This window comes from Polyodon spathula, chromosome 19, assembly GCF_017654505.1.
Source record: "Polyodon spathula isolate WHYD16114869_AA chromosome 19, ASM1765450v1, whole genome shotgun sequence".
Classification (NCBI taxonomy): domain Eukaryota; kingdom Metazoa; phylum Chordata; class Actinopteri; order Acipenseriformes; family Polyodontidae; genus Polyodon; species Polyodon spathula.
In genome coordinates, this window is record NC_054552.1 from 20,526,373 (window position 1) to 20,550,981 (window position 24,609).

The 24,609-nt window shown below is 38.9% G+C and overlaps 1 protein-coding gene across 2 annotated transcripts; it reads right to left on the reverse strand.

Annotated features, from left to right (window-relative positions):
* Window positions 1-486: 486 nt before the first annotated feature.
* LOC121295018 (ubiquitin-like protein 7) lies at window positions 487-15,838 on the reverse strand. 2 transcript variants are annotated; one of them, XM_041219291.1, is made up of 11 exons: window positions 15,745-15,838; window positions 14,424-14,610; window positions 13,654-13,773; window positions 12,941-13,023; window positions 11,771-11,855; window positions 11,211-11,268; window positions 10,025-10,158; window positions 7,816-7,865; window positions 6,598-6,771; window positions 5,975-6,103; window positions 487-2,295 (listed from the first exon to the last, which is right to left on the reverse strand). In XM_041219291.1, exons 2-11 carry the CDS (start codon window positions 14,605-14,607, stop codon window positions 2,158-2,160), a joined length of 1,155 nt encoding a protein of 384 aa, XP_041075225.1. In that variant the 5' UTR covers window positions 14,608-14,610; window positions 15,745-15,838; the 3' UTR covers window positions 487-2,157. The 2 variants fall into 2 exon arrangements, with proteins under 2 accessions (XP_041075225.1, XP_041075224.1); XM_041219290.1 differs by having other exon boundaries at window positions 15,725-15,816.
* Between the last annotated feature and the right edge of the window lie 8,771 nt (window positions 15,839-24,609).

The following is a 24,609-nucleotide window of genomic DNA, read 5'->3' on the forward strand; positions in this document are numbered from 1 at the left end:
ATAAAAGGGTCTGCTAAATGACTAATATTAATAATAGATATTAGTGTTTTAATGATATTACTAGTTACTATTAAAAAAAGCAATGGGATTTCATTACAGTCATACATCGGCACACACAGTACATCGTCCCACTTATACACATCCCTTTCTGGGTATTAATAATAAATGATATATAATAAAAATATCAACTTTTCATACCCTAGTCGACACAGTAATGTCACTGTAGCAGGGATGAATATAAGACTCCTATTGCGTAGCAGTTTCTACCAATTCAGGTTTTAAAATAAGCCAGATTAGCCCGGATGTGTAGGGAACAAGCTCAACTGTGTCTTAACAGGAGTCTTATTTCCATCCCTGAATTTTATTTTTTTTTTTTTTTTTTTTTTCCACATTCTACCAGGAAAAAAATGTAGTTAAACAGAAGTGCAGTAAAAAAACAAAAGTTGTTTTTTCCCCACTCTGGTGTGCACAGCTCCCTCTAGTGGAGCTTGGGAGTCTAACAGCAGCGTGAGAGCCTAGTCACAAGAAGCACATTTATCTGCTTAAGTGGCTGCTCTACAAAGCTAAGTGCACCCATAAATATGGTCTTAACGGAACTGTGGACATACATTTAAATACAAACGACATATACAGGAACAGACACATGAGTAATAAATCAACCACATATTTATGCAAAACAAATACAATTTCAATTAAAACATAGAATGTATTTCACTCGCGGAGAATACCATTTAAATGTAAATACAAAAACAATAGAAAATTGCCAAGAGATATCACAGTGCCGAAGGTAACCGAGGATGTTAAATCTTTTGTGAAAAACACTTCCAAGATCATAGAAACAATAATCAACTTGCCTTTAAAATAATCCCCTAAAATGATTCTAATCAGTTACTGTTCTGAAATGAAAATGACTACCATTAAATCAAAGCTTATTCTACCATAGTAAACTGGAACTAGATCTTTTACTTGTGCTTTGGAGAATTGCAGTATTAGAAAATATCAGATTTGAGAATTCCACATTGAAAATGAAGATCAATCTGAATTACAGACTGTTCTACTGTAACACACATCATCAGATACCCCTTTCTTAAACATGATTATTACTAAGTGTTGCCTTTCTGTCACATGCAATATTATTGGAAATGCTTTAGAGATTACATATTAATTGTATTTATTCCAGTTTTGATATATCTCTGTTGTATAAAATACATTACACCAAGTGCAACAGATTACGTTGTGGCACAAACATTTTTCAATTCTAATAGATCTGTATCACCAGACTGAAGTTCAATTCCAATTCTTGGTCTTTGTTGGGGTATTTGAAGAAGTATTACAGAAAAACATCAACCTGTGTTGCAATAATTCCATCTACATTCATAAACTACCTTTTGTAGTAAACTTGCTTCTACAGTTTGACTCAAGACCTAAACAGCAATTTTATATCCAAAGTAGAATGGACTTTTTATGACCTAAAACAGGCATAATGGCATATCACATCGTTTGTAAACAAGAAGTAAAATGGATATGTGAAAAAGGGGGGGAATTTATTAATGTCTAATTAGTAAGTTAGAAAGTTGGTCTCAATAATTGCTGGGGCTTTTTATTTATTTATTTATTTTTTTAAATGGTACACTTTGAAAGTGAATAACTCATAAAAATGAAGATAAAATACAATTAAGTTGGGTCTTTTTCTGACATTTTATTGGCATCTTCCAGTTCAAAAAGCAATGTTAAAATATCCTTTATATATTTTGAAACCTTTTCAGTTCTTGCAAGCATAAGAGAACCAAAAGGTTGTATTACCTAAAGCAGTTTGTTCTGGTAATTTTAAAAGGTCACCCATCTGTTGTCAAAAATACAATTCAGTCAACAAAAAGCCTGAAACATACGAGAAAAAAGAATTTCCTGTAAAGTTACATCCAACCATTTTCAACCTTCTCTCAGGCAGCAATAGTCTCAACTACAATGTCGCTGCTGGATCTCAGGAGGGCTATCATGCATAAATATGTTCTGATGACTGAACAGAACCCTGACAACACAACCTCTTAAATAATCCAGTGCCACAGCTTGTTCCACATGTATTTCTGTCCATTTCCATACAAAAGAGGTGGTTTTGGTGGAGCTGTCTGGTCACTTTCAGGTCCCCTCTCCCTCACCTCAGGGTGCCCCCCGAGCGAAGATCAGCTCCAGTGCTGCTTGGATGTCTCCTCCAGTCGCCTGCAAGGCCCTCAGGATGAGTTCCTCATCCTGGATCCCCATGGCCCTCAGCTGCTGTAGCTGTGACTGCCACTGGCTCTGTGAACACAAACCAACACCTGAATCCAACCAAAACATGGCTCTGGCTGTATGAAGGTCTTCGCTGCAAAGTGAAATCTGGATCGCTGTTAATGTTACAAGACTAGTACCACATGTCTCAGAAGGTTAATTTAGAGAAACAAAAGTGTGTCATTCCTTGTGTAACTTTCACAACAGCTGATAAAAATGGGACCTTGATAAATCTGGCCCCGTGTTTCTTAAGAATGTAGGAAAATGTACAAATGAGAGGAGTCCATCTATGTAGGGATGGGACGGTATAAAATTTGCATAGTATGATAACCGTTAAAAAAAAAAGAATACTGTGGTAACCCTAGTATCATGGTATACAGTACATCATGCAAGCTATAAATTAAAGGCTTAAAAAATGAAGACTAATGTAAATCACTTAAATTACTATAATTCACAAAAATAAAACCAACAAATCACACTTCCTTTCATTTTAAATATTTGGCATTTAGTATTTTACTATGCCAAACAACATGGTACATTTCGCTTTTTATAAAGATAATCAGAATTAAAAAAAAAAAAAAAAATGAAGTTGTACACTCTCAGTGTTATACTACAACAGTATTAAAATCTATTATTTGCTCAAAATGATGTGGTGCTGTAGTTTGTTAAAATATTTTAACATGTAAAATTAAATAGATAAATAAAAAAATAAAAATAAATATTTTATTTATCTGATGGTAAATAGAATTGGGAAATGATCAGCCTTACTGCTTAAAACACAAACATGTACCACAGGTTATTATTTAAGAGCAGATATGAGTTGTTTATTTTTTCAATCGGATAAATAAAATATTGTAGAGATCTCAGTTCCCGCAGGCAGGCGCATCACACAGGTGGAGAAAGGGTGCAAACCCGAGACCTCTCGCACTGAAGCATAGCGCCGATACCACTGTATAAAAGTGCCGGCTCCTTTGCAAGGAGCGTATATCGGGCTTATGTCTTTGTATGTGATTACGTCACCTACCAGCCCTGCTGCTGCCTTCCCCCGTGCACGCTACACTATACCAAAAAAAAGTATTTTAATACTAAAACGTGTTATTAGATTTATAGCTACATGTCAAGACATTGCACAAGTAAGCTTCCAATGATTATTACACATGTGGAGTTGGTAAAAAAATATTTCTTCAATTACCTAAGAAAATTGGAATACTGTTATAAATTGTTTAAACAAAACTATGTTGATAATAAGTAGGCTATCCTGTGCAGTCACGGATAAGTTCTAATTTTAATTGAGACATTGGTCGTGTTCTTATAGCGCAGATTTCCGCAGTTCTGCACAGAATCGCAGAGATGCGCTGTAGACGTCACTCAACACCCACACAAATCTGTGCAGATTCTGCATAGCCCAGCGCAGCTTTGAAATGTTACTGCGGGAGGCTGGCTGCGGCTATGAACCAAAGAGGCGATGCAAAGATCACGAGTGACCTGCTAATCGTAATGCAAATAACCACTAAAACTAATGCTGCCACTTTGTTAGCAGAGGCGAATGACATTTTATCATTATACAATGAAGCCGTGAACAGCCTTGTCAACGCTATATTAAATAAATCAATCAATTATTTAAACAAACATAATGCACTAAATCTGTGAGAAGTGAAGTATAATTTTACAATTCACGGGGCAGAGCTATGGCCCCTGATAGTGTTTATTGACAGAGTTAGTAAACATATACACATGGAGAGAGGGGTTCCGCCTCTTCAAGGCCCAACATTTACTTGATCGTTAGACACGATAAACAGGAGGGGGGCCACTGTCTTTGAGGTGGCCCGACATACGAAGAGGCTCGCGAACCGGAAAGAAAAACATGAGTTAGTGTTGTTAACACAAAAGAGGTTCTGGCTCTTCCTGACCCAACATATACAGTAGGGGGGTTCCGTCGCTGAGGAGACCAGACAAACACGAGGGATGCCACCGCTTGGGGACCCTCACATAGAGGCATCAGACCTGAAAGAAGAATTCCAAAAGAAACATACATGCAGATGGAAGGGTTTGGCCGGGGGTCCCCTCTGACTCATGGAGAACCCTCCTCTATGAGGTAAATGAAGCGGAGCTTAACAAAGGGTTGGAGAAAGTGGAGTCACTAACCCCCCAGAGGAGACCGATGCAAAGGCGGTTGAGATGCTAGAGGAGGAGGAGCGAGGAGGAGGAAACGAAAAAACACAAGACAGCTAGGTAGAGGTGACTAATGTTTAAATAAGGTAGATTTAATTGATGACTGGAGATGATAGGTTGTTGGTGCCTAGCTCCGCCCCTTGAACCCCACCTATAAGTTAACATTAAAGTTAATGTTAATCAATTACATTAAACTGACTGTTGATGATCCAGACAAATGTAAATATAATACGTTGAAAATGTGTGCTGTGTTGCAAGGTTTGGAGAAGGTGTTTCTCTAAAAGCTGCGTGTGACGTCAGAAAGACAGCAGCCAAGAGCAGCCGGCTCAGCAAGCTCTGGATAACAGAACACAGCAATTGAAACGTGTATTCTGTGTCAGACAGTTTCTTTCAAAACCATTAGCAAAATACAGTATTAGTTCACAAAAAGCTTCCTCAGACACTTTGCTAAGGCTGCAAGTACTATTCCTTGATTTAGAAGAACCGTGTTTGCATTTGGAAAATGCGTTAACCATTGTGTAAAGGAATTACGACAATTGCCATTTAGAATAAAAGGAACGGAATTAATAGCATAATGTACCTAAACCGAAAAACCGACCCATCCCTACATCTATGCTCATCCTGGTCCTAGTAGCTGACAGATCTCAAAACTTTGTCAAGTTGGGTCTTAAAGTATCTGTGATTCAGCTTCATCAACATGACTAGGCAACCTGTTCCATGTCTTCACCGCTGTCTGTGTGAAGAAGAATTTCCTTCCCACCTACTCAAGTCTATTTCCACTTAATTATCTGTAGTACACTTTCTAATAGCATTGGTGAAATGATTGCACTATTATAATGCCAACACAAATCAACTACTAGAGTCCGGTACAAAAGTATTTTCTGCAAGCGACAGAAAATCTAAAAGAGTTACACCAGACATTCACAATAACACCACCAAATCTGAACAAAAATCATTCCTCTTACAATAGTCACTAAATAACCATTACATAAATATCCACCAAATACTATAATAATAGTACGATAATACAACTTCATCCACAACTGCAAGCTCAGAATCAGAATTCTAAAATGTAAAACTACGGCAAGTAAAAACAAAATTGGGAAAACAAACAAGTTACCTCCTAAAGTTCTTGACCTTAGGAATCTGAAATGTCAATCTCTCTGCTTTTAGTGGAATTAATTTAAAAGGAATAAAGTTGAGTGCAGAAGCAAATGAAGCTATTCTGCAATCTTAACAAAAACATGAATAATCAGGTGAGGAATGTTGAAATGGGGGAAAGAGAATAAGCAGCAGAGACTCATGCTTCTCAGTCAGAATGAGCTGCACGCCAAATAAAAGCCCCTCTGTGGTGGGCCTCCTTGCTGCATTCTTGCAAACCCACAAGGTACAGACTCTGTATGTGTTTGTGTCCATCACCAGAACACACAGGTGAGGATATCCTCACTGCCATTTCACTCATATAAATCCATAGGCAAAACAGTTTCTCTTTGCAAAGGCCCTGAAAAGGTTAAACAATGGGTGGACACACACTTACTTGCAGAGATGAAAGGCTGGACACCTGTATTGCCTGCTGTAGTGCCTGGGTGAAGAGATCATTGGTGATGGGGGTTCCAGCTGGCATTCCTGAGGATCCCATCACTGGGGATGCTCCGGATGAGGTGCCCTAAAGAATTCTCTCTAATGTTATATATATATATATATATAATATATATATATATATATATATATATATATATATATATATACCCATATATACACACACACACACACACACACATACACATATATATATATATATATATATATATATATATATATATATATATATATATATATATATAGAGACATACATATTAATATAATTTATATGCCATATTATATATTGTGTACACAATTCGGTTTGTGTACAGACAAGTGCAACACTGTCTAGATCAGTTTTTCAATTTTAACTGTCTCATAAATTGTTTCGTTCAATATTGTTGTGTAATTAAAACATGACCTTTATGTATTTCTTTAAAATTTGTATTACACAATGATATATCATGGTATGACAACAGTGTTATTTCAAATGATCATCCTATCGAAATGACCGTGGCAACCCTACCTGGCATCACCCTAACTGCTGTGTCAAGATGCCTTGGTCTCATGTTCAGGTACCTGGTTGGCTGTGGTCGGAGTGACTGCACTGCTCTCTGGTGTGCTGGCCAGGGCGAGGGCAGTGGCCAGCTCACTCTGTGTGATTGGTCGAGGACCAGCAGCCCCGCTGTAGCCCAGAGTAGCTGGTCGCGAGCCGGTGGCTCCTCCAATGGTAGATGGTGTGGCACGGCTGCCCTGTCAAAACAAGTAAGTGCAGTACGTCAGGATATCCACACCCTGCATAGAACAATCTCAGAACAACTTGATAAGCTGTTTTATTTTTAAATATGTTTGTACAAGCACCTCCACCAGAATCAAACAATCTGCAGGATATAAAAATTATAAAAATAATGCCACAGCTTGTGTGTTCATGGTCTTTTCACAGATACATGTACTTCAAGCTTTCAGTTCCTTCATCAGAAATCCTTGCACAGGTGTACATTTAAATTGCAACTGGTATGGGTTAGGACAGTGTTTATCAACCATTTCAGGCACCAGGCAGTGGCAGCATTTGAGAATCGAATAATTCTGCCACTATTAAATGCCAAGATTTCCAAAATTCACCCTGTAATTACTACGCTGCCTATATGCTGATGATCTTTACACCAGGAAAGGGCAACTAAAGTAACAAAGAAGCAAATGTTTTACTTTTATAAATGTAAAAGGGAAATTATTACAAATGTAACAACTATATACGTTAAACTTCAGATTTTATTATAATTTTCAAACAATACTACAATGAAGGTGGCGGTTTTGAGAGAAAAAGAAGCAAAGGTTTACAAATAAATCAAATAAGAAATCTGAGCTTGTCTTTCAAATCGCCAAACTAAAGTAATCAGACTCAAAGGACTGGCAATTCTCAGCTGAGCTTCCAGTTTCATATGCAAACCTGTTTCTTAGTTTTGTCTTTAGCAGATCTATGCCTGCACAAACTCCTTGCTTCTGTGTGCACTCTCACTTTCTGCCTGCACCAAAGTGCACATGTTTATTGTCTTAAAAGGAACAAGCCCAATAAAATGGTTTATTGCAGTGGTGAAGGTAATCAATTACATTTTTTTTTTTCAATTACTGGAACTGGTCTCTCCCTGATTAGACACAGAGTAGTCAAGTGTCATATAGCAGTAAGCTACAGAATTTACTGCACTTGCTTGTGAGTGTTTGTCATTTATTACATGAAGCTGCACACAAAGACTGGAGGAGGACACATCCTCACCTCCACAGTTCACAAGAAATTTTTACCTGCTGAAAATCTTCTTCATCATCTGAAAGTCCCTCAAATAGAAAGCCTCCTACAATCAAGAAAAAAAGATCTTATAGTCCAGGCAAGTTTCTGTATACTAATTTGATGTCAGGAGCTGAATATACAACAGATACACAGCAGAGATGGCAACTTTTGAAAGGAGAAGTTAGTAGCATGTGCCGAGTGAAGCGAGGTGGACATTATTTATTTCTTTTTAATTTTTTTTAAGGCCAGTGGCTGCTAGCCCCTAGAAATGAAAAGGTTCCTAGGCTCTGGCAAGTCAGTGCTCTCTTTATTGCTGTTCCTTCTACAATTTTGGAAAACACGCGGCATTTAGAAATTAAAACCCCAATAAAAATACTTCAACACTGATGTTTTTATTTGGAATTCTTTATTTAAATGTTAGTAATGGAGTGTTTTAGGATCTAAGTGTATGAAACATGGACTCAAATATTCAACCTCAAAACTTAATAAAAATAACTATCAAAATAACAACATCTCAAGAAAGATTTAACAATGTTTTTTTATTTACATTTTTACTACTCTGCAACTATCAAAACACAAAGTGCTGTGTAGTATCCAATCATTAATTCATTATTTAAAGCGATTCAAAACCCACTTGCACAAACATACAGTAATGGGGAGTGTCAGATTTTGCTTATTGCTTATTTCTTCATACCTATGTGAGCGATACAGTCATGACGCCCACCATGTTTCACAGAGAAGTCTGTCTGGCAGTATTCACAGTAGACGTTGAGATTCAGACACTGGACTTCTTTTAATGAATGACCATTCTGTGGTAAATTCCTCTATCTTTTAGATGGAGGAGAGTGGCATTTTTTGTTTGATTTGTGATTCCTATTTTAATAACCGATAAGCAAGCAAATAAACGTGTGATTGATAATAATAGCAAGGCGACCTTTGTGCAGCAGTTTCTGAAGGACCCCTAAACCGGTTACAAGGAACCCGGATCAGAGCTTTTAGTATGTCAGTTAAAATGCCACAACAAACTGTCAGTGAAATACAGTATTAAGAATAATTAATGATTACAAAATTACACAGGAAGACACGCACATAGTATTGAAATAATATTTCATAAACATGTATTTATTGAATAAAAATCATATTATTATAACCCTTGGATGAAACGCTGTAGCAGAACCTCCAAAATAGTAGCTGCTACGACCAAATCATAGCCGTTGGTATCTCTGATACAGATACAGAGTTACTTTCACTTTGTTTGGTCTTTCTTTGTCTCACTATCACAGCATTTTGTGCGTCTAAATAAAAGCTTTAGCCTGTTTTACATATTTTTTAACACACAAAGACTCTTATTACACAAATCAAAAATGTGCATATCATTGTGTATTAAGGATTTCCTTTTTTACTTGTAACGTCTTTAAATTTAACAAAGACCTCCTTTCCTTTTTTAGTTAAACTAAAATGGTATAGCTCCATTAGAGTGATACTTGTTTGTATTTCATGCATCTGATTTAATAGTACTATAGTAGTAGTACTGTATTGTACACAAACGTCTCTTCCGAAGTTAAGTGCATGCAAAATAACTGTTTTGCACACAAAAGCTTCAACTGTTTTGTTGAAAAGCAGTAGTCTTTAAGACTTTTTTTGCAGTTATTTGGTATGCATTCAATTTTACTGTGCATGTTTTTCCATCATACATGCATACAAAACAAAATGTATTTGTTATTTGTATAGTGTCAATGTTTAAAAAAAAAAATGATTTTTTTCTTGTTTAGTTGTTTTTGTTTCAGAGTCATAAACACTAGCCTGCTATTCTATTTTTTGCACAATAAGAAACTACTGAAAATACATGTTTGTTACATAATGTCCTTCTTTTAAAACTGCACATTCAAGACCTATTTACTTAATGCAAGTACAAAGCAGGTAAGGTTTAGGAACTATTGTATTAGCTATGATCACCAAGTTGATCTCTTCTGGGATATATTGAGGAAAGTTTGAAAAATCGCAATCCAATTTTAAGAAGCAGCTGTGGTAGTATGAAGCTTAGAAAACAGATCACCATCACAGAATGGGCTGAAATTATGAATGTTTGTCCATCAGCCCATCATGCTAAAATCCCCAAAATCAGAGTTTACTAGCTGCAGTCACTACCGCCTGCCTTTCTCCTCACATGGTATGCAGTAAGACCACTGACAGACAAGGGGCGCTGTGGTATTTAGGACTCACCTGGCATGTCGCTGTAAGAGCTGGCAGAGACATTGCGCGAGGTGCTGGCGCTCTGTGTAGCAGGGGCACTGCTGGCCACTGAGTGCAGGACTAGGATGATGGCGTTGACCAGGGCTGGGTGAGACACAGTCAGCCTGTAAAGAGAAGACAAAGATTAAAAGGTTGAGTCGCCAGGAAGTTGAGACAGTGCAATACTGTTCAAGATATCTTTCAGACATTGAGATAAGATGCATCTTTTTCTTTTTTTTGCCAAAACACGCAGAGCACATTAAATCAAATTTGAGTCATTCGAAACATTCCATCATAAAATATAGCATTTAAAACCCCATTGTTGATGTGGAAATTGTTCACATTTGCAACATTAGACTTTTTGGGAGTCCCACAGTTTCACAAACACACAATGGTAAGCTGTGCAGTTCCACTCATATCTTAACTTAGTTTCCTTTTTCCCAGAACTCCTAATTAAACGTCTGCAGAGTTGGGACCTTTTAGAACAGCAAAAAGATTCCAGTTTGCCAATGGAAAAAGACAAAACCACGTTCACAACTTCAGAAAATAGAAATTTATGCACCGATATTGTCCAGCCATCAGGCACTCCACCTAAGCATCAAATAGATGTATTTAGGAGACCACTGCACTTGTGGAACTTCACCAAATTGTTTTTGTGATTAAGTTGTCGTAGTGGGACAAAACAGGCAACAAATGCCCTGTTCCCCACCACAGGTGTTATTTTTTTGGTTGGCCAGGTAAAAGTGTGACATGGTTTAAAGGGCATAGGATACTCCCATTTTTCACCAGACAGCCCCGGAGAAGGGTGCAGTGTAGCTACAGTATGATAAGGGTAAGGAACCTACACACACTGTCTTCAAATGGGAAAGGATCTTACAGTATGATAAGGATAAGGAACCTACACACAGTGTCTTCAAATGGGAAAGGATCTTACAGTATGATAAGGGTAAGGAAGCTACACACACTGTCCCCAAAGGTGAAAGGATCTTGCAGTACAAGGGTAAGGAACCTACACTCTGTCTTCAAAGTAGAAAGGACTTTGCAGTATGATAAGGGTGAAGAACCTACACAAACTGTCTTCAAAAGGGGAAAGGATCTTACATTATGATATTGGTAAGGAACCTACACACACGGTCTTCCAAGGGAAAAGGATCTTTGTGAGAGGTTTCAAACTTACGTATCCAGCATACTGGGATCTGTAAACAAGACAAACAGATCTTTGTCTTGCAGCACCCCTAGAAAGAATGAAAGAAGGCAGGTCAAATTGTAGCAGTTGCTGTTCTAAATGTCTCCCATAGTTTTATATTTAAAATAGGCTACCATCAAATTTTATCTTGTTTTTCTGGCAACACACTTACATTGCACTAGATGGTGCTAGCGCTTACTCATATAAAGACACTCTACAAAGCCTCCTTAGCCAGACTTATCCCCCCCCCCCCAAAAAAAAAAAAAAAAAATTAAAAAATTTAATACAAGAATCACTCAGAATGACTGTAAACATTAAAGGAAAGTAAACAACATAAGTTGAAGCTGCTTATTAATAGACTGTAATGGCATATATTTTCAATTTCTCCTCTCTTCCCATTAACAAAGCTCAGCACAAACATGCAACTTGTAATTGGAAAAGCCCTAACATGGGTAAGGACAGAATTTCCTGTGTAAAATGGGAATCTGGACAAAATGAATCGATTTCTGCCTTAAACAGTCCAGCATTAGCTGGTCTTTGTATGTACTTGCCTAAAGCCACTGGATCATTGCTAAGGCCTGGAGTGGCCACGATGATCTGATCCAAAGATTCCTTATTATTCAACATCTTAAACACCTGGATAAGCGAAAACAAAAGAGAATCAGATTCTACTTCAGACTGGGAAATATCACTGGTCCGTACACCAACAGTACTAGTGTGTGTGTATGTGAAGGTTACACAACAAAACGAATGAAATCTTCAGCAAATTTTAATGCAGCCGTCATCAAGGCTCAGAGGATTTTTCACATGTTACTACTGAATGCTTTGCGTAGATTTTATATTTGCCAGTTCTAAAGGCAGTTCATAATATACACTATCTTCACATAACTGTTTTTCTTTTGGATTATTGCCCCTACTGTCACCAATGGGAGAATACCACTGTACTGATATACAAATAAATACACAATTTTAACAATATCAAGTTCTTCAAGATTTCTTTAATTTACAGATTTTAATTTGCCCTCACATTCATTTTAATTTCTGGGTAGTAACTTTAACGAATGAAGCTGAAGCTCAGAATGACCCGGCTATATTGACCAGATTGATCAGATTATGAAAAAGTGAACAAATAGTCTGCAACAAATATAATTAAAGAATATATTAGTTGACTTCTGAATTTATTAATTTATTTATTTTTATTTAGTAGTTGCCAACTGTTTTTTTTTTTTTTTATATAATTTTCTCCCAATTTCAGAATAGCCAATCATTTTTATGCTAGCTCACCACTACTAACCCTGCGCTGACTCGGGAGCGGCGAAGATGAACACACGCTGTCCTCTGAAGCGTGTGCCATCATCCGACAGCTTCTTTTGACAGTGCAGACCCACCATGCAGTCACCTCAGAGCTACAGCGTCGGAGGACAACACAGCTCTGGGAAGCTTACAGGCAAGCCCGCAGGTGCCCGGCCAGACTACAGGGGACGCTGGTGCGCCGTGAGCCGAGGACACCCTGTTCGACCCAAGCCCCCCCCCCCCCCCACCTCATTCAAATCAGGAGGTGAAGTAAATGTTTTAATGATGTTGGGGGAGAATGGATTCCTACATTTTAAAGATGGTCATGCATGTTCAGAGATACACTTTAAACCCGCTCTGATTAAGCTGAGTAAGACATCCCAGAGACGAATGGTGCCTGTGTAGTGTAAAGGTGGCATCTTCTTTACCGAGTCTCTGTAAGAAGGGCTGCTGTGCAGAGCTGTCTGAAGCACTCGAAACTCCCTTGCAGCTGCAGCCTTGTCCACGCGCTCTGTGAAGGACAAAATACAATACAGACATGTAAAGCACAGAATAGGAATACACACAAGCCAGAAAAACTAGCAAGCCTTTAGTCAATTTATTTTCTAATATAATCTTACTTAGTAAGACCTTGCAGTTTTACATGTAAATCAATGTTCAACCCCAGATAATTTTGCTAATGGGAGCGCTCAATTAGTATGTATAATCTTAAAATTCAATACCGGGTTGCTCTTACCTCTGTGTGTGTGTATTATTTTAAAGGCAATGTCAGACAGTAGTTTAAAAGTTTGTAGGTGATAATGAATGGCCTAGAGATCCAACTGGCATCCTAGCAATGACATTCTTTGTCCTTTCTCTATCAGTATGTTCAGTCTTTGACTTGACGCAGTCTTCAGGTTAAAAAGGACACCTTTAAGATCTGTTATTTCTCAACATATTTAAATAGGGTTTTTTTTTTTTGGCCAAGAAAACACCTACAGAACAAGCATGACACTTTCAATAGGAACTTTAAATGCAACAACTGTACAGTGTGCACAATATGTATATATTTAGCTGAATCTATTCTCAAAGTATTTGGTCTTTAAAATATGTGGATAATACTAATCTCTCAGTAGTGAATGTGAACCTCCACTCTACCCACCTGGTTTAACCTCTGGCTCTGGCCAGGATTTCTTTAGGATGTGGACCGTTGATCCCGGCTGAATCCCATAAAAATCTAAGCTCTGTTCATCCTTCAGCCTCCTTCCACAATACACCAGCTCTGCAATGCATAAATCCAGAGGTCAAGGCAATTAAGGTATTCATAAGGGAACCAGAAGTGAGACAACTTGCTTTAAAAGTGTCACAGTCCCTGAATGGTTAACCTGAAAAAACTGTGCTGTGGGGAGTGCAGGTTTGCATGCTGGCTGTGTGAAGTCATTGGTCTCAGAGGGAGCGTTGCATTGTTTTTCCTCATTGCGCTACAGAGGACCATACTGTCCAGGCACCTGGTGAGCTTAAGTGCACACCTGCTGGGCTGGCCTTTGTCCTCCACTTGTTGGGCTTTATAAGGCAGTACATCTACAATCAACGCTGTAGTGAGTTTAGTGCTGTATAAGGGATTGGGATGACACCATAGCCTTTAGTTGAAAAGGTTGACCATCTGAAACAAGCACACATTGGACTCTGACATTCATTAGGTTAGTGAAATGAAAATAGTAGCTTCAGGGTTACATACATGTAGCACCAACATGTGTTTGCACTGATAACATTCTGATCAATGTTTACAACAACCAGTCAAGAATGAATGCCTTGTCTGCTGCAATTTTCTGTAGCACTGTTGTTGAAACTAGGCAATCTAACATGTTGCATGGAGGAAAACAGCACCACTTTAAACAGTGTACTGTTCTAGACCCTGCTAGTCCTAATTACCAATGAGCTCTGGGTCAGGCACGGTGTCAGGCAGCTGGGCTGCAATGAGCTGCTTTAGTGTGGCGATCCGGTAACCCCCAGGAGACATCTCTCCTGGGTCCGTTTCAGGAAGGTGCAGCAACGACTTTGCTGCCGAGGGCTTGTCTGCCAGCTTCAATGCAATACGCCACTCTGATACCGACATTTTCTAACAGGAAGAAACATGAGCATAGACAGAGGCCTTTAGTGTGTTGTTACATCACAGATTGTCTAAAGAAACAATAAACTAACTCCACCAGTTTAGTTTATAACTTTAAACTAGAAAGCTAACAGTGATCTGCAGCAATCACTTACTGACATTGGTCTTATTGTAATCATTAAGAGCATACATACAAACTTACAGATTTAGGGATTTCTGATTCTAATAACGTCAGTAACTGAATCGCTACCAAGTCTCTGTGACATATACAGAGTAGGGCTCCACTATATGATCCCCAAACCATTGACAAGCTACAATTCACAGATATTGGCAATCAGGTTTTCTGACAGTCCGCCATCCAATACAAAACTTGTGTAACGTTAACGATGTCTGCTTTGAAGGGTCAATAGCAAAACATTTAATAACGTTATGATGCTAATAAGATCTGAAAACGTACTGATTCCTAAAAATCCTGTTTGCCAATCTGTGCAACAAGTACCGAGCATGCTCTCATTATCTTATGTCACACAGGGCTCATTGTCGAATCAAAGCAGACACAGGGGTCTGTCTTTTCAAATAATATGCTTTTTTCTGGGAACACCTGTGTTCATAAGGTAAACATTTTATAACATCCTTCGTCATAAAATGTTAAATTATGAGGAACATGACACACCGTAAACAATCATACGGAGCGGTAATAATTACGAAACAAAACAAAAAATATTAACTACACTAAAGTTAACCACTGGAATTTCTCTCAAAAAATGCTGTGCATAGCAAAACTAACATTAATTTACACCAACCGTTTAAATTACAGGTCGCAGAAGGTTGCGATATTGTATCCTTTTCTCTACAGAAATGCACAACTTACATTATCTGTCAGATCTGTAGATTTTTGATTTAATAGTAAAGTTTATGTATCTATTTATTTTACTTTTTTAACATTTTAGGCATGTCAGTTCATTACAGTTTACGGGTACCTTATTAAAAAAGCAATTCTAGAAAGCTTCGTGATGTTTCTTTCTTATTTTTATTGCAGTTAGCAGACTATTTTAGTACTATATGTCTCAAAATCTTAGTCCGATTTAGCGACTAATTTTCAGATCAGAAATAAAGTACTTACTTTAACACCCGAATACTTACAGCACAGAGAAAGCAAAAATACTGTTTTTTGTCTCAGCACGATCACGCGGAAACGGAAACAGCTCAGTCGTTTCTGGGATTTGTATTTTTTTTTTTTTGGCCTGTATGCGGAAGACGGTAAAAAGGTATTAACTGTGCCTCGGGAAGCTTGAAAAAAAAAAAAAAAAAAAAAGAGAGAGAGAGAGAGAGAGAGAGAGAGAGAGAGAGAGATTTCTACATTTATGAACGCAGTTGGGATTCAAGGAAACACATGTACATGGATTAGGGAGTGGTTAACATGTAGAAAACAGAAAGTACTGATTAGAGGAAAAACCTCAGAATGGAGTGTGGTAACCAGCGGTGTACCACAGGGATCAGTATTAGGTCCTCTGCTATTCCTAATCTACATTAATGATTTAGATTCTGGTATAGTAAGCAAACTTGTTAAATTTGCAGACGACACAAAAGTAGGAGGAGTGGCAAACACTGTTGCAGCAGCAAAGGTCATTCAAAATGATCTAGACAAGATTCAGAACTGGGCAGACACATGGCAAATGACATTTAATAGAGAAAAGTGTAAGGTACTGCACGCAGGAAATAAAAATGTACATTATAAATATCATATGGGAGATATTGAAATTGGAGAAGGAATCTATGAAAAAGACCTAGGAGTTTTTGTTGACTCAGAAATGTCTTCATCTAGACAATGTGGGGAAGCTATAAAAAAGGCTAACAAGATGCTCGGATACATTGTGAAAAGTGTTGACCTTAAATCAAGGGAAGTAATGTTAAAACTGTACAATGCACTAGTAAGACCTCATCTTGAATATTGTGTTCAGTTCTGGTCACCTCGCTATAAAAAAGATATTGCTGCTCTAGAAAGAGTGCAAAGAAGAGCGACCAGAGTTATTCCGGGCTTAAAAGGCATGTCATATGCAGACAGGCTAAAATAATTGAATATGTTCAGACTTGAACAAAGAAGACTACGTGGCGACCTAATTCAAGCATTCAAAATTCTAAAAGGTATTGACAGTGTCGACCCAAGGGACTTTTTCAGCCTGAAAAAAGAAACAAGGACCAGGGGTCACAAATGGAGTTTAGAAAAAGGGGCATTCAGAACAGAAAATAGGAGACACTTTTTTACACAGAGAATTGTGAGGGTCTGGAATCAACTCCCCAGTAATGTTGTTGAAGCTGACACCCTGGGATCCTTCAAGAAGCTGCTTGATGAGATTTTGGGATCAATAAGCTACTAACAACCAAACAAGCAAGATGGGCCGAATGGCCTCCTCTCGTTTGTAAACTTTCTTATGTTCTTGTATGCGCTTGGGTTCTGTTGCTTTTACTTACCACAGCAAAAATGTACAAAGCCCTGTGCTTGGCTGAGGATATGTGACCGCGCTTCTGAACAAAAAGTGTGCAGTTATGCGGAAATCAGTTATCTTCAAAAACTAGGTGTGATTTTGACATCTTCTGGTCGAGTGGAGTGCAAACTGTTTATTAAACCTATACGCAACATTATCATTTTAAAGAATGTTCACATTGTGTTCATCTATTTCAATTTCTGTGTATATTCACTTATTGTTTATATTGTAGAGTTGTTCAGTTAAGAAGGAAAGGCGCGAAACAGGTGCAGTATTCGGTATTAAGTAATCATACAGGAACGCAACACGATTCACGACTCACAGGAATCCCCAGCGCTGGCGAAGTAGCCCGCAGACTGTCTCCTTTAACCGTCCTTTAATATTCCAACAATGTGGATTACCTTTAGACAATCAGTGGCCGTGATCACTTACCCCTTACAAAAAAGTACCAAGGGATTACCATGGTAGTGCCATGGTACTGTATGTTACATTACATGCTGCCTCACTCCTTGTCACTTTATATTTTTACAAATATGTAGAGATCCACTTACTTTTGATGAAACTTGAAAAGGACATTATTTAACATCAGTTACCATAAGGGTATCAACATCTGGAGGCAACCTGTTTGTCATGTCTCTACATCCCTGTGTCACACTGAGTTTTTAGCTACAGTAGATCATGAGAAGCACTTACTCAGTTCTGATGATGCTTGGTCTGAACATACTTTAGGACAAGCGTTGGGGGGATATGAAGGCTTTTGTCCATCAGACTGTATGTCAAACTGTGTAGAGTATTCATATATAACAGTCACAGTGATCTACTTTTCCTATGTTATTAATAGCTATCATTTTAAATGTACAGCGTGGCAAGGAAATGAATGTCATTGACATCCTGTACTTGTTTAACATTCTTAGTCACTATTCCTTCAAAAACTTTTTTGTGAACAAAGCAAAGCATCCCCGGGGGCATAATGTAAGGGCAAATGACATCTCTGATCATATGGTTGTTACACCTGAAGGAAAATGGATATATGAAAAAGATCATTGATATGACAAGAGGTTAAAACACTGTGGGATCAAACAACTACTAGGAATAAGACAAGCATCGATGAGCCAAACACCCTCCTCTCGGTCAAAACTTATTGTTATAATGTTATTATAGTTTGAAGGTTGCACAATCTGGCCTTAGGTTTAGGCTGCCCATCACATCTTTATACCAACTCATTTGCTGGAACATTTAGTGATCCTGGTAAATAATAGTTCGAGAAGAAACAAAAGTATTTTATAGAACACTCATAAATAGCATATTGAACAGGTAAGATATGAACATTTAGATTATGTTAAAGTGCACCTCTAACTGATTTGAAAGGGTAAAATTGACGTTTTTCACTCTGAATCTTCTACAATCTATGAGTGGAGACAGTATAGTTTCAGAAGATATTTATTGTGTAACGAAGTTTGCTATCTGCATCAGTTTTAGTTCTAATTTTCCTTAAATACCTAGTAGAAAAAGTATTCAGTAGTAAAAAACATCTGGAAAAGTTTTTTTTTTTTTTTTTAAATGTAAGGAACTAAGTGATAACAAGTAGCCAGGATGGTCTCTTCAAAGTTTATTTTTTAAAATGCAAATGTAATTGCAGTTCAAATTAGTCTAGGGCATTAAGAGGAGACACTTTGAACAGCTGTAACAAAAACTATAGAAACAGCATGATGCAAAGACAAAACAGGCACAGACAACAGCAACAGGAAGCTGAGACTGTTACTCGGACAACCAAAAAATATCTTTGACAGAACACAGAGAGACAGAGGCAGAGGATTCCAAAATACAAACAGACTTTTATATTTGTGCTATAATGTTAAAAGACATTTAATAATTAATGTGGGACAATGTGAAAAAAGTGCCTAGTTGCCACAAAACCTTATTATCAGAAATATTATTTTTCACACATATCTATAAACCTAACTTATGATTGTATTTTGATATGTATAAGTAATGAGGAAATGTTGGGTTTTCTGGGTACCTCTATGTAAAATTAAGCCATTATAGTAAAATCACTAAGGAAATTAAAGGTTTCCTTCACGGGGCAAATACAGCCATTTCTTTAAAGTTAACATGCTTTTAGACCTGCACATAGTGCATGTTTAATTATATGCAAGCTTGTGGAAGTTTAATCATTTTAAATGTATAGGCTTTATTTTTCAAAGTGCCATGATGTGAACAGGGTTACCAGGCAACCTGGAAAACTGTGACCCCTCCCAAAAAAAGAACATTCTTAAAATATTTTCCCACAACGATGCTTTTCTGCAATGCTTAATTTCTGCTGTATGGCTTTCTTCACTTCTGCTTCTGTGCAGTTCAATGTCTTTGTGGTGTACACTTAATATATATATATATATATTTAACATTAAAATAGGCACAGATTTAAAAAATGTTTTAAATGCTTCATTCGTAAATGCCAGCTAACCACCCTCACCACTCTTGTCATTCATTTTAAACTTATAAACTCACAGAGCGTTTGGTCTATTAGGATTATTTTTAATCTTTTTTTTTAGCCCTTTTAAATACAAATTATTGATTCCCTTTATCTTGACATCTGTTTCCCTCTTGTAAATTGCACAATTTTGCTACTACTTACAATACAATTATAAATTAAATCACTTTGTTTTATCATATTATACAGTAGCTGAGTAAATAAAACAGAAATTTAAAAAAATCTGATTGCTTTGTACTCTAAACTGTATTTAATTATTCTTATTAAATCTGAGTAAGCACTTTGACATTTGAAACATTTTGCATATCTAGTTTTTAACAAATAGTTTTTTCATAATAACAAAAATATTAATTCATTAAAGATTGTTCTTTGTTAAATATCATATATAATAAATGCACAAAAAAGATAAAACTCACAAACAATGGCATCAACGACCTCTTCATCCAGTTTTTCTTTTCTTATTTTTATTTTTTTTCTCTCTCTTTTTTTCTTTCTTAAGCTGCAAATCACTGGGCCAAAATCTCTCTGGGAACCAGAACAGTCAACAAGTCTGACACTAGCCTAGTAGTAAATAAAAATATATATTTAAAAAAATAACCATGAAAATATATACCCATGGATAACAGTTGTATGGGTTACTGTATGTAAATAGAGGTAAATAATACAAAGTGCCTCATATATATATATATATATATATATATATATATATATATATACAAACATATAAGAAAGATTTCAGAATATGTACACTTTCTCTCAAACAGGGCAATTGTGCTCATCAGACTTTCCATTTTTCTTTTAAGCTCATTATTTCCTTTCTTCAGACTTTCACTCTCAAATTTGAGAATGTCGGTTTTGTTATATAGCTGGCCTTGTCCTACCCTGACATGCAATTCACAATCACAATTCTTTTGTCTCACTTTTTAACTTTTTAAATACGTAGTGCATTCCACCTGCATGATGTAGTTATTTAATTTCCTACTTGTTGAATGTTGTATTAAATAAATACTAGTGCTTTTTTATTGTTTATGCTTAGATTTTCCTTTTTTTTTTTAATTTAGTAGTCACCAATTAATTTTTAATTATTTTTCTCACAATTTAGAGTATCTAATTATTATTTAAGCTCAGCTCACCGCTACCACCCCTGCGCTGACTTGGGAGCAGTGAACATGAGCACACCCTGGCCGACCTAAGCAAACCACCAGGCGGCGCTTGGCCAATTGTGTGCTTCTATCTACTTCCATCTTCCATCTACGGTCTGCAAAGGAATAGCCTGGACTCGAACCGGCGACGTATGTCCAGACTATAGGACACTATAGTCCATGTGGAGTGCCTTTACCAGATACGCCACTCAGGAGCCCCACAAACATCCAGCTTCATGACAGGAAATTAAACTGTACATATTAGTGTTGCACTCAAGTGAGTTGTCACTAGAATATTTTTTTTGTAAATAAAATTTTTAAAAAATACAGAATTTTGCAACAAAAGTTTACAATCTCTATTATCTTCATAGATATTGAAACTTAAACTACTACAGACTTGGCTGTGTTCAAGTATTTACCATTAGGGGAAGGAAATTGGCTATTTAAATTGAATAGGATTAGAATATATATATATATATATATATATATATATATATATATATATATATATATATATATATATATATGAATAATTATTTTTAAAGACGTACATTAGAGAAGTTATTACTTTTTGATCAATTCGTATTTCTAACTTGATATGAAATTACCGTATTTAGGATTATTAAACATGGTCTGATAAAGAAAAAAGTACATTACACCTACTTCTTCTAGGTCTTCACTTGAAGAACTGCTTGATCTTCTTTGGGCCCTAACTGTTTCTCCAAGCTGCTGTGCTCTGCTTTCTGACACATGTTTTCTAAATTTATTTAATGGAATTCTTACATTCTGTAAAACAATTTAGAAAAAAGAAAACTAAGATTGATAACATGGAAAGTATTAACTAAGAATTAGCCCTTATTAACACAATTAAAAAGAATTTGAAATCAATGTGGTCTTGCTAATAATAATAATAATAATAATAATAATAATAATAATAATAATAATAATAATAATAAATTAGTAAGCTACAATTACCTATGTAGGCCAAAGGAATGAATTTTGGCTATCACAATATGCAATAACTTACCTCACTCAGAAATCAGGAACAATCCTCCTCATTGGGATATGTCTTTTATTTTTCTTTCTTTCTTTCCTATTTTCATTTGATGTTTCTCTTATTCCAATGTTTTCAATAGTTCTAATAGATCTTTGTTGTCTAAAAAATGTAAGAATACACTGTGTGGAGAGCTGTTGTGGTGCTGTAAGGAGACCCCACGGGCTCGCGGCATCGTCCTCTACACCGATTTAATTGGTCACAGCGACCAATAAAAATTTTTTTTAAAAAATCAGCTCGGGCCTAGTGCCACTCTCAATCCTTGGGCTTTCCTAGCGTGGCTGCGCTTGCCCTCGGCGTCCACGCTGTATGAATTGGCTGCATACCCCGGCATTGACCACGGTTTTTCCCGCCAATCACAAGGTTGAGAAAACAGCGCCTACCCGGTCCCGATTGACTCGGCACCGGTGTAAAAATCTTTGGCGCCACCTACAGCTCGGCCCTGAACATGCCTACCATCGGCACCGACCTTGGAACGGCCACTCGGCACCGACTGTCTCGCCATCGACAGCACTTTTCTCGGCGTCGTTTCCAGCACCGATTGACTCAGCACCAGCGATTCGAAACCTCTAAACATCTTGGGCGCCATCTACAGCCCGGCACCATCCCGTGCTACACGTCGGCATCGACCTCGGCACCGATTGACTCTGAACCAACCTCAGTACCGATTGATTCAGCACTGGGGAATAGCTTCGAGGCCGTCTACAGCCCAGCACCGACCGCGCTACACGTTGGCTCCGACTTCATGTCGGCTCCGACTCCGAATAAATTGGGTCTTCTGCTGGGTTCCAACAGTGCGACCAATGCGTGGCGAAGCTACCAAGACAGGACGAGCATCGGTCCTGCACCAGATGCCTATGGCCAGAACATGCGACCAAAGCACTGGCAAGTGAGCTGGACTGTTCTCCCTGTAGGAAGTTCGGAAGGGTAACTAACCGATGGAGAGCAGCCCTATCCCCATCATGACCTCCTCCAACCCCAGTCTTTACCCAGTCTTTCTCCTCCAACCCGGGGAGAATGAGATCAGTGATCCAAGACCCTCCGCAGAGGTCATCCAGGACCCCCCCTGCTACAGTGACCAGGGAGCTCTCATGCTCATTTAGGTCACCATCCCCTACCCCACCACCGGTACAGAGGCACAGACACCTCTCAAGGGAGGCAAGATGGTCACTGCGGAGGTAGTACCACTCGAGGGGACTCTTACCAGAGGACAAGCGTTCACCATGCAGGCACCGCTCCCCTTCCCCAAGGGACAGGTGGTCGCCGCTCAGACACCTCTCCCCTTCTCCACGCAGGCGCAGACGTTCACCGTCACAGTCGCCTCGAAGGCACCCAAACTCTGCCGATCGGCGCTTCGTGGAGCTGGCAGAGACTGTAAGGGCTCAGCAGACCATGCTGGAGACCCTATTGAAATCTTAGGGCAGGCTGCCCCCTACCTCCAGGTATCCCCAGCCCCCACAGTCTTGTTCCCCATCCCCTCTGCCTAGACCCCCTAGCCCAGGCGAGCTGTCCTTGTCCGCGTCCAGACCGGACATCTCGGACCCAGCCACCTCCATCAGGCAGGCCACAGTAGGAGGCTCCTTAACGTCATTGCCACACGTGTTGCGGAGGGAAGAGTTCCGGGCCCTAATGCAGCATGCAGCTGCAGCCACGGACGTTTCCTGGCTGGCAGAACAAGAGGGAAAGGGGAACCACTACCACCATCAGAAAGAGCACGCACAGCATGCCCTCCCCCTATGCCAGGACTTCTTGGAATTGGTGCGCTCCTCCTTGAGCAACCCAGCGTCTGCACCCTCAGCATCCAGAACAGCAGAGTCTCTGCTTCTTATTGCAGGAGCCCAAGAAGCGGGCCTAAGCGTATTCCCCATTATCAGGGACACGGTCACGGTTTTGGTGCAAGGTTCTACCTTCACCGAGTGGGATAAGGACCCAACCTGTCCGTCCACGCCTTGCAGAACGACAGATGCGATGCTCCAAAAAGCTTATGCATCGGTAGTGCTGTCAGCCCGAGCACCAAATGCCATGGCCATACTGGTGCTCTACCAGAATCAGTTGGCAGAGAGGCTGCAGGAAAGAGCTACACAAGAAGACACGGGGGAGCTCAAGGCGGTAGCTAAGGCGATGTCTGACCTAATTGGGGAGTCAGGTCAGGCATCAGGGAGGTTGCTGGTGGCGCTAGTGGCCTCCCGCCGGCATTTGTGGCTGACACAAGCCAAGGTCGTGGAGTCCGAGAAGGTGGCACTACTGGACACCTCCATTACACCGGGGCAGACTTTTGGGGCGACCATTGATGTGAGCTTTGAGAGGTCCCACAAGGCCACAGAAGTCGCCTCCATGTTTTTGAGCCTTCCGGCTTACCATCAGCGGCCAAGGTGGCATGGGCAGCCTGCTGGGGTGAAAGGGTCTGAACATCGCCCTCCACCCCAGAATAGACAAGCAGGCAGAGGCAGAGGCAGGGCCAGCAGCAGAGGACCACCGCAGTCCAGAGGTAACCGGTTCTCCAGCTGGAGACCGAGGCCAGGGCCTAAGAAAGACCTGACCCCTTCCAAGCCCAAGGGAGACTGCACCCAGGACTCCTGCGTGCTATCGACAATGAGACATGGATAAGCTCTACAATTCCGCATAGATCCTCCACCTTTCAAGGGTGTGCTCCTCACCACCGTCGAACCAGTGAGGGCGATACTCATTCAACAGGAGATCGCCAATCTTCAAAGGAATAATGCTGTATGCTTGGTAAGTCCAAGCTATGCCCTCAGCGGTTTTTACTCCAGGTATTTCCTGGTGCCTAAAAGGGACAGTGGTTTCAGACCAATTATGACTCTTAGGGTCCTCAAC